This window comes from Neopsephotus bourkii, unplaced genomic scaffold (assembly GCF_033783945.1).
Source record: "Neopsephotus bourkii isolate Nb327-2 ecotype Australia unplaced genomic scaffold, CSIRO-AGI_Nbou_v1 NB_1655, whole genome shotgun sequence".
NCBI lineage: Eukaryota > Metazoa > Chordata > Aves > Psittaciformes > Psittacidae > Neopsephotus > Neopsephotus bourkii.
Window position 1 is genome coordinate 3,492,024 of NW_026902129.1, and position 6,635 is coordinate 3,498,658.

The 6,635-nt window shown below is 49.4% G+C and overlaps 1 protein-coding gene across 1 annotated transcript in view; it reads right to left on the minus strand.

Moving 5' to 3' along the window:
- LANCL2 (LanC like glutathione S-transferase 2) overlaps positions 1-6,419 on the minus strand; it is a 29,670-nt gene extending 23,251 nt beyond the window's left edge. Inside the window, exon 1 of the mRNA XM_061374948.1 lies at positions 5,480-6,419. Coding sequence (XP_061230932.1) covers positions 5,480-5,677 — 198 coding nt within the window. The 5' untranslated portion in view covers positions 5,678-6,419. The remainder of the gene's footprint in view (positions 1-5,479) is intronic.
- Between the last annotated feature and the right edge of the window lie 216 nt (positions 6,420-6,635).

Below are 6,635 nucleotides of genomic sequence, written 5' to 3' on the forward strand. Positions count from 1 at the left end.
GAAGAAAATAAGGGGAAAGGGAGGAAAAGGAAGAGGATGAAATCAATAGCTGTAGGCAAACTATGACACTGCTTTAAATGCCAGTTTAGGAATAGGCTTTAAATGCAGGCATCACCCTTACCTCAGAAGAGATGAGGGTGTGTAAAACAGCATTTAAAGGCTATCCATTTGAGTTACAGAAAGAATTGTCTAAAGCATGTAAGAAATAATGAGACTGCACCTCTAAAGCATTTGTGTGCAAAAGAAGCTATTTGTCTCCTTGGTGATTATGTTGCAAAATCCCCATATCTTAAGATTGAGATCATCATAAGGAGTCACCAAAAGAGCTTCAGAATATTGGTAACAAACCCAAACATGATTAGCAGACACTGAAGAACACTATCATATGTTTAGGAAATGATAAAGTAAAAAGAGCAATACTGAAAATCACCAGTCGTTCAGGTAGCCTACCATCAGCATGGTACCTCTTGAAAACTAAGAAAATAGAAGTCTGTTGTGAGGCAATTTAAAGTCACTCCCCACAAGGAGGTCTGTGCCCTAGGTGGAACATTTTTAGGTGGTCCACAATTTGTACAAAAAGCTAAAACCTTTACCAACAGTACCAAATTATTTTGATGCACAGAAGGCAGATATATTCCACATACTGAATTTGACAGCACGAGTGTTCTGCGGTTAGACCTCAAATACTATTTATTTTCACCAAAAAATAAGCTTCTTGCACTTGCTCAGGCAACTAGCCAGGGTATCAACTCATTAACACACAGGTCTGCAAGACAAAACTAGAAACTTGGTGAAGCGTGGATGGATGTGAGACAATTTAATCAGAACTCTGGATTTGATTTTTAGAAGTGTCTTCAATTCAGGACTGGTTGACTAAACCCAAAGAGGCTTAACCATGTGGTTAAAGCATTGTCCTGAGTAACAGAAGAGGCTTTCAATACAGAAGCATGAGAAAAGTGCTAAGTGGCATTTGATGCTAATGTGCACTGTAGGGAAGAAGCAGCAGTTCTTCCTCTAAGATTGCATACACTAACTGCTGGGAGTTAGTAAGGGACAATGAAGCACAATAAACCAATTTGCAGACCCAGTTTTGACTGAGACTCACAAAAGGCAGAACAAACTTTCCTTCAGCAGAAATGTGATTTACAGCAATCGAACCTTCTGTTTAAACAGCACGCACCTGAGATGGGATGCCAGGAAATGGTAAAAAAAGCGGCAGTCTCAAGAAACTCAGCTACCCCATCCCACATCTCCAGAAAAAACGTGGGAAGAAATATCAACTGGCTCTGGAGGCTCAATTTCACCTCCAGTGCAATGATGGGCATGACTCCCACTAGTGTAAGTGGTTGCAGGATCACTCCCAGAACAGGGAGAACTTCCTGCTCTCAGCGAGACAGCTAAAATGCTCCGTGAGACATTCCCAAGAAATACAAAAAACACCATGGGAAGGGGAATGAAGAGTGAGGTGATGACAAAAAACTTCATATATATATATATTTTTAATATAGTTTAAAGGAGGAGGAAGAGGCTGAAAAGCCACATCAAGGAATTATTAGAACCAACAGGAGATTGAGAAAGCCCCAGGAAACTAAACACCACTAAATCACCCAAAGGATAATCTAAGTAAACAGATTTACAGACACAGAAGTATTCTCATTAAGTGATCTTTGCCGGTAAGCATCATCAGTTTTAAAACAGGTTCCCTGTAAGGAAGCCCCTGTGAAGCCGGATTAAGTACACTGTACGTTTGTCAGAACACACCACTTTTACAAATATTCCTAAAGCATTATGGCACGTCAGAAAAAAATTATCAAGAAAAAACTGACCTGAAAAAGATGTTTTTGTTTGGACATCCTTGTGGCCTATCCATGAAGTTTGAATCCAATTTTGGTGTTTTTCAAATATTAATGTTTTCCTCAAAAAACAATTATGGTGAATTAAAATTAAATGAAACTAAACAGAAAGAACTATTTTCCCATGAACTAAAGAATATGCTTTGATTCGAGTCTGCAGCTGCCTATTCAATTCCTCTGCCTCCTTCATTTCCATTTCCATTTTGGAAACTTCTGGACCACTCTACATCTATAGATACTCTTTTTCAGGCTAAGGTATCACTATGGGATCCACATCAAAAGGAAATGGGTCACAAAATACGTATTTAATTGAAAGATTCATCATTTTTTAAACAAAGGCTTACATTTAAAATTGTTTCTTACTAATCTAGACATAGCGCTGTCTGATGAATTACTACCTCCAGCTTGCTCAGACAAGATACAGAAGCAATTCAAGTCCACAATACTTTCATGGTGAAGAAATGTAGTTAAGAAAAAGTGAATTTCAACTACATGATCACAGCCCACCGAGGTAACTGAAGTATTTACTGTGAATATTTTTAAGAAGGCAAATCAGCAGCCCCAAATTTGTTTTCTCTTCTCCTGCACTTTCTACCTTCCTGAAGGGTACCTTATGCACACAAAGGAAGATGCTTCCACATGCAGCACTCTGTTCCAACTGTCTCCCATTCAGACAATGACTTGAAGAGCTTCTTATCCTTCTATCATCCAGATGTATTTTAGATGGCAAACGTGGCAGCTTATGAAAACAAATGGAGGGATTAATAATGCACTGCCTTCCATGACAACAGCAGATCCCCACACACCTCTAGCTGTCATTATGTGAGTCAGTGCTCACTGCTCCACACAGCAGCAGATGGGAGGACGAAAACATGCAGTACACTGAGGGCTTCTGATAGCTGTTCTCACTGTTAGGAAACTTGTGCTGTTTTGTACAGGGGTTTATAGAACAGACTTCCTAACCTGTGTAAAGTTCTTTTGTCTTCACTGAGGCTTTAGGCAGGCAAAGACATTTCTCTGATGGGACTGGAGACTGCTAAATGCAAAAAAAGAATAACCCAAAACCTTAAACAAGCACCAAACTTCAAGCCAAAACCCACAAAAAACAGGACCCCAAAATACTCATCACAAAGTCTCATAAAAGCCAGGAGAGTACCAGGATTACTAACATATAAATGCTACCAAGAATACAAACACACATAAATATATCTATGCCATAGACCAGAAATACGGACAGTTCCTCACATTTTGCAGATGCAGAAACAAAAGAAAATCATAGAATCAACCAGGTTGGAAAAGACCTTTAAGGTCATCATGTCCAACCCTTACCCCAGCACTGCCAAGGCCACCACTAACCCATGGCACTGAGGGCCTTGTCTACACTGTGTGTGAACACTTCCAAGTACAGTGACTTCAGCACTGCTGTGGGCAGCCTGTTCCAATGCCTGAGCATCCTTTGAGGAAGGAATTGTTCCTCATCTCCATCTAAACCTTCTAAAAACAAAACACAAAAATACCTTTTTCTGCAGCTGCTACTGTCTTCCGGGTTTTCTTAGCTGCATGTGTTTTGTGATCACAGTACTGTAGTTACATCACTTCAATGTGATACAGAAGATGACATTTTCCAGAGGAGCTTCATACTTCTGAACCTAAGAGTGCCTGAACACCACCTTTTATCAGACACACAGCTACTCAGGTGGTCAAAACTGTTTTGTGAACAAAGCTGCACAAATAGCTGCTAACTGCCACCTGGTAACAAGGAATGTCATCCACCACTGATGCTGGGAAGAAACATTTGCACCCACAGTAAAAGAGCAGACTCATCTACAGCAGAGCAGTACCAAGATTCCTGATGTGAATATACAGCTAGGAATTCCTGACTGACTTACTTCACCTCTTCCACAGAACAATGTCTCTGAATTTGGATTAATTCAGGAATTAAAGATGAAGCAAATCAGAATTAAACTGTTTTGAAATACAGCTAGAATTCTCTCGATGAAATTCATTTAAGAAGTTCACCCTCCTTCGTTATCACTTCTCACTGTGGAAAGCCATAGTCAACCTACATCAGCAGCAAACGAAAGCTTATTTTCTCTTTACAGAAATGGGCATGGAGTGCAGGATCTAAAGCAGGTACATAAGACAGGCCTACAGAAGGCCTCAGAAGAAAGCTTGTGGTATGTTTTTTATCAGTTTAACAACAGTAAACAGCTACAGCTGTTCTGTCATCTCCTCTCTGCCTTCATTTGTCAACTCATGGTATTTGGCTGGGTTTTATACACTGAACCAGATACAAAAGAATAAAGAAATCACAGTTCTTTTCAAAAAATAAATACAGATTTGCTTACCAGCACTGACTACACTACCAGCGATTTTGTAACAAAGGAAACTGCACTTCCACACCCACTCTTGCTTTTTAAACCCTTTCAAGTGCCACGTTCTGCTTTTGACAGCTGCAATTACCTGCAGCAGTAAGACACCAATCTCCCAAAGCATTTTCTTCTGTGTGCTCTGCTCAGCTGCATAAACCTCAGCTGCAACAACTTAGTGAAACACTTCATTGCCTCCGACTGATGGTGAGCTGACACTCTCCTGCTCATTCTTACGATATTCAGGAAGAATGCTACTCTCATTGCTGGATATCACCATCCTCATCCCACCCTAACAGTAAATCAAGGTAGCTCCTTATTACCACAAAAATACAGAGCTGAGGTTAAACCTCTCCTTTATCCACCCCAGCATGAAACTACACTTCCCACTCAGAGTGTTTGTGCTTCTACAAATGTCACCACACAGTGTTTTTCACCCAGAAGATGACAAAGCAGCACAGTACTGAAAGGTGTGGCTGCTCTATATTCTGGTATTCCTTGTGCAGCTTAAGCCAGTCTTGTAGTAACAGGCCAGAGTAACTTCTGTGCTTAAAGCTTAAAACACACAAGAGCTTCCCAACCAGCTCTGTGCGAGGCATTGAGGAGGTAAGCGGAGCAGGAAGACTGCGACCAGCGCCACAAGAGTGTCTGCGAGCCCGAACTGGTTGCCAGGTGCCTGCCATGGTGCACCTGAGCGGATAAACGTGTGTACGCCAGTAAAAGCACGCCTTGGAGAGAACGGTCCAGCATCACCTACAGCCTGAGCGCGGCTGTCGCCTAAGGGGAAACTCATCTCTTCTCCCTTCCCTGTGTGCTTTGGTGAAACACGGGCAACTCACACGAGGTGTGGCAGAACCACCGTGGTAATCGCAGCACAAGCAGCGCTGCCCCCAGGCTCTGCACCGGCTTCACTCGCACTCGGGGGGGTAAATAAACAGCTCATGGCAGCCTCTTCAACCGACCCCGGGCCATGCTGAGCTCCCCCTGCTCCTCCCCTTAGCTCACGCCGCCCGCCTCCCCCCTCCGGAGCCCTCGGGGCCGCTGCCACGCCGTGGTGGCGGTTCTGCGCTCCGCACTGGCCCCAACAGGCCGCGGGCGCCACGCCGCGACTCCGGAGGCCGCGGCCGGGCCTGGGGACCCGCCGAAGCAGCGCCCGCAGCCGCAGGCACCGTTCTGCGGGGAGGGAGCGCCCCGCGGGTGAGGCAGGGCCCTGGGGCCGGGACTCGGCGCCTGTCTGCGCGCCCGCCCGGGACTCACCTTCCCATCGGCGTCGAAGGGGAGGGACTCGTCCTCCGCCGGGAGCGGCGCCCTGTCCCGCTGGGCGTCCGCCGCGCTGGGAGCTGCCGCGGCTCCCTGGGGCTGGTAGTCGGGATAGGGGTTAGCGAAAGCCCGCTCCTCCATCTCCGCCTCGCCGCCAAGCTGCAGCTTCAGCCTCTTGGACATGCTCTCTCCCATCTCAGCCGGCCCCCGGCCCGCCTCCCCGCACGGCAAGCCGGCGGGGACACACTCCGCCCCGCAGAGCGGCGGATCTGCAGCAACGCGAGCGCCCCGGCCGGCAGCTGTCCCGGCTACAGCCGCCGCCCGGGGGGCACTGGGGCTGGGTCAGGGTCCCGGAGCGCCGGCCCCGCGGTGAGGGGGCTGCGGTGGCAGTGCCCGCGGCCGCTGGCCCATTACCCGTGGATGTGGAGCGGCGATCGCGGCGGCGAAAGCATCACGCCCGCAGGGGCAGAACGCGGCCGTGGCCGCGGCCGGGCCCCCCCGCGGGGAGAGGCAGCCCGCCCGCCCGCGCAGGCTGGGTGGCACCGCCGCAAAGCCCGCCCGAGCTCCTCATCGTCCCCCGCCGCGGCGTCAGGCCCGGGGGCTGCTGCTGCTGCTGCTGCCGCCGGCCGCACGCCGGGGAGCGGAGTGGGGCTCCCGCCGGCTCCTCCCGCCCGTCCCCCCTCGGCAGGGCCGAGCCGTCGCCCGGCGCATCTCAGAGGAGCGGCAGCAGCAGCAGGAGGGGGAAGGACAGCCCCAGGAGCAGGCAGTATGCCACCAGCTCCTTCGCCCGGCTCATCCGCAGCCTCCGCCGGGCCGCGCTCATCCGCCGGCAGCCCCTGGGCCCTGTGCGCCGACCCCCGACCGGTCCCGACGGGTGGGAGGGAGGCGGCGGCCGCGACCACAACGCCCGCCCTGAGGAGGAGGAAGAAGCAGGGACAGTCCTCGGCTGCTGCCTCAGCCGGCGAGGAGAGGCAGCTCCTCGGGGAGAAGCGGAGGGGGGGCCAAGGGGTGGCATCCTCCCCGCGTCCCGCCCTCGGGCTGCGGTGTCGGCCGCGATCCCAAAAGCCGAAACATAAGAATACCCCCTTCCACGCCGCGTGGGGCGGGCAAGGGCCCCGGCGGTGCCGGCTGGGGGTTGAGGTGTCCCAGGTGG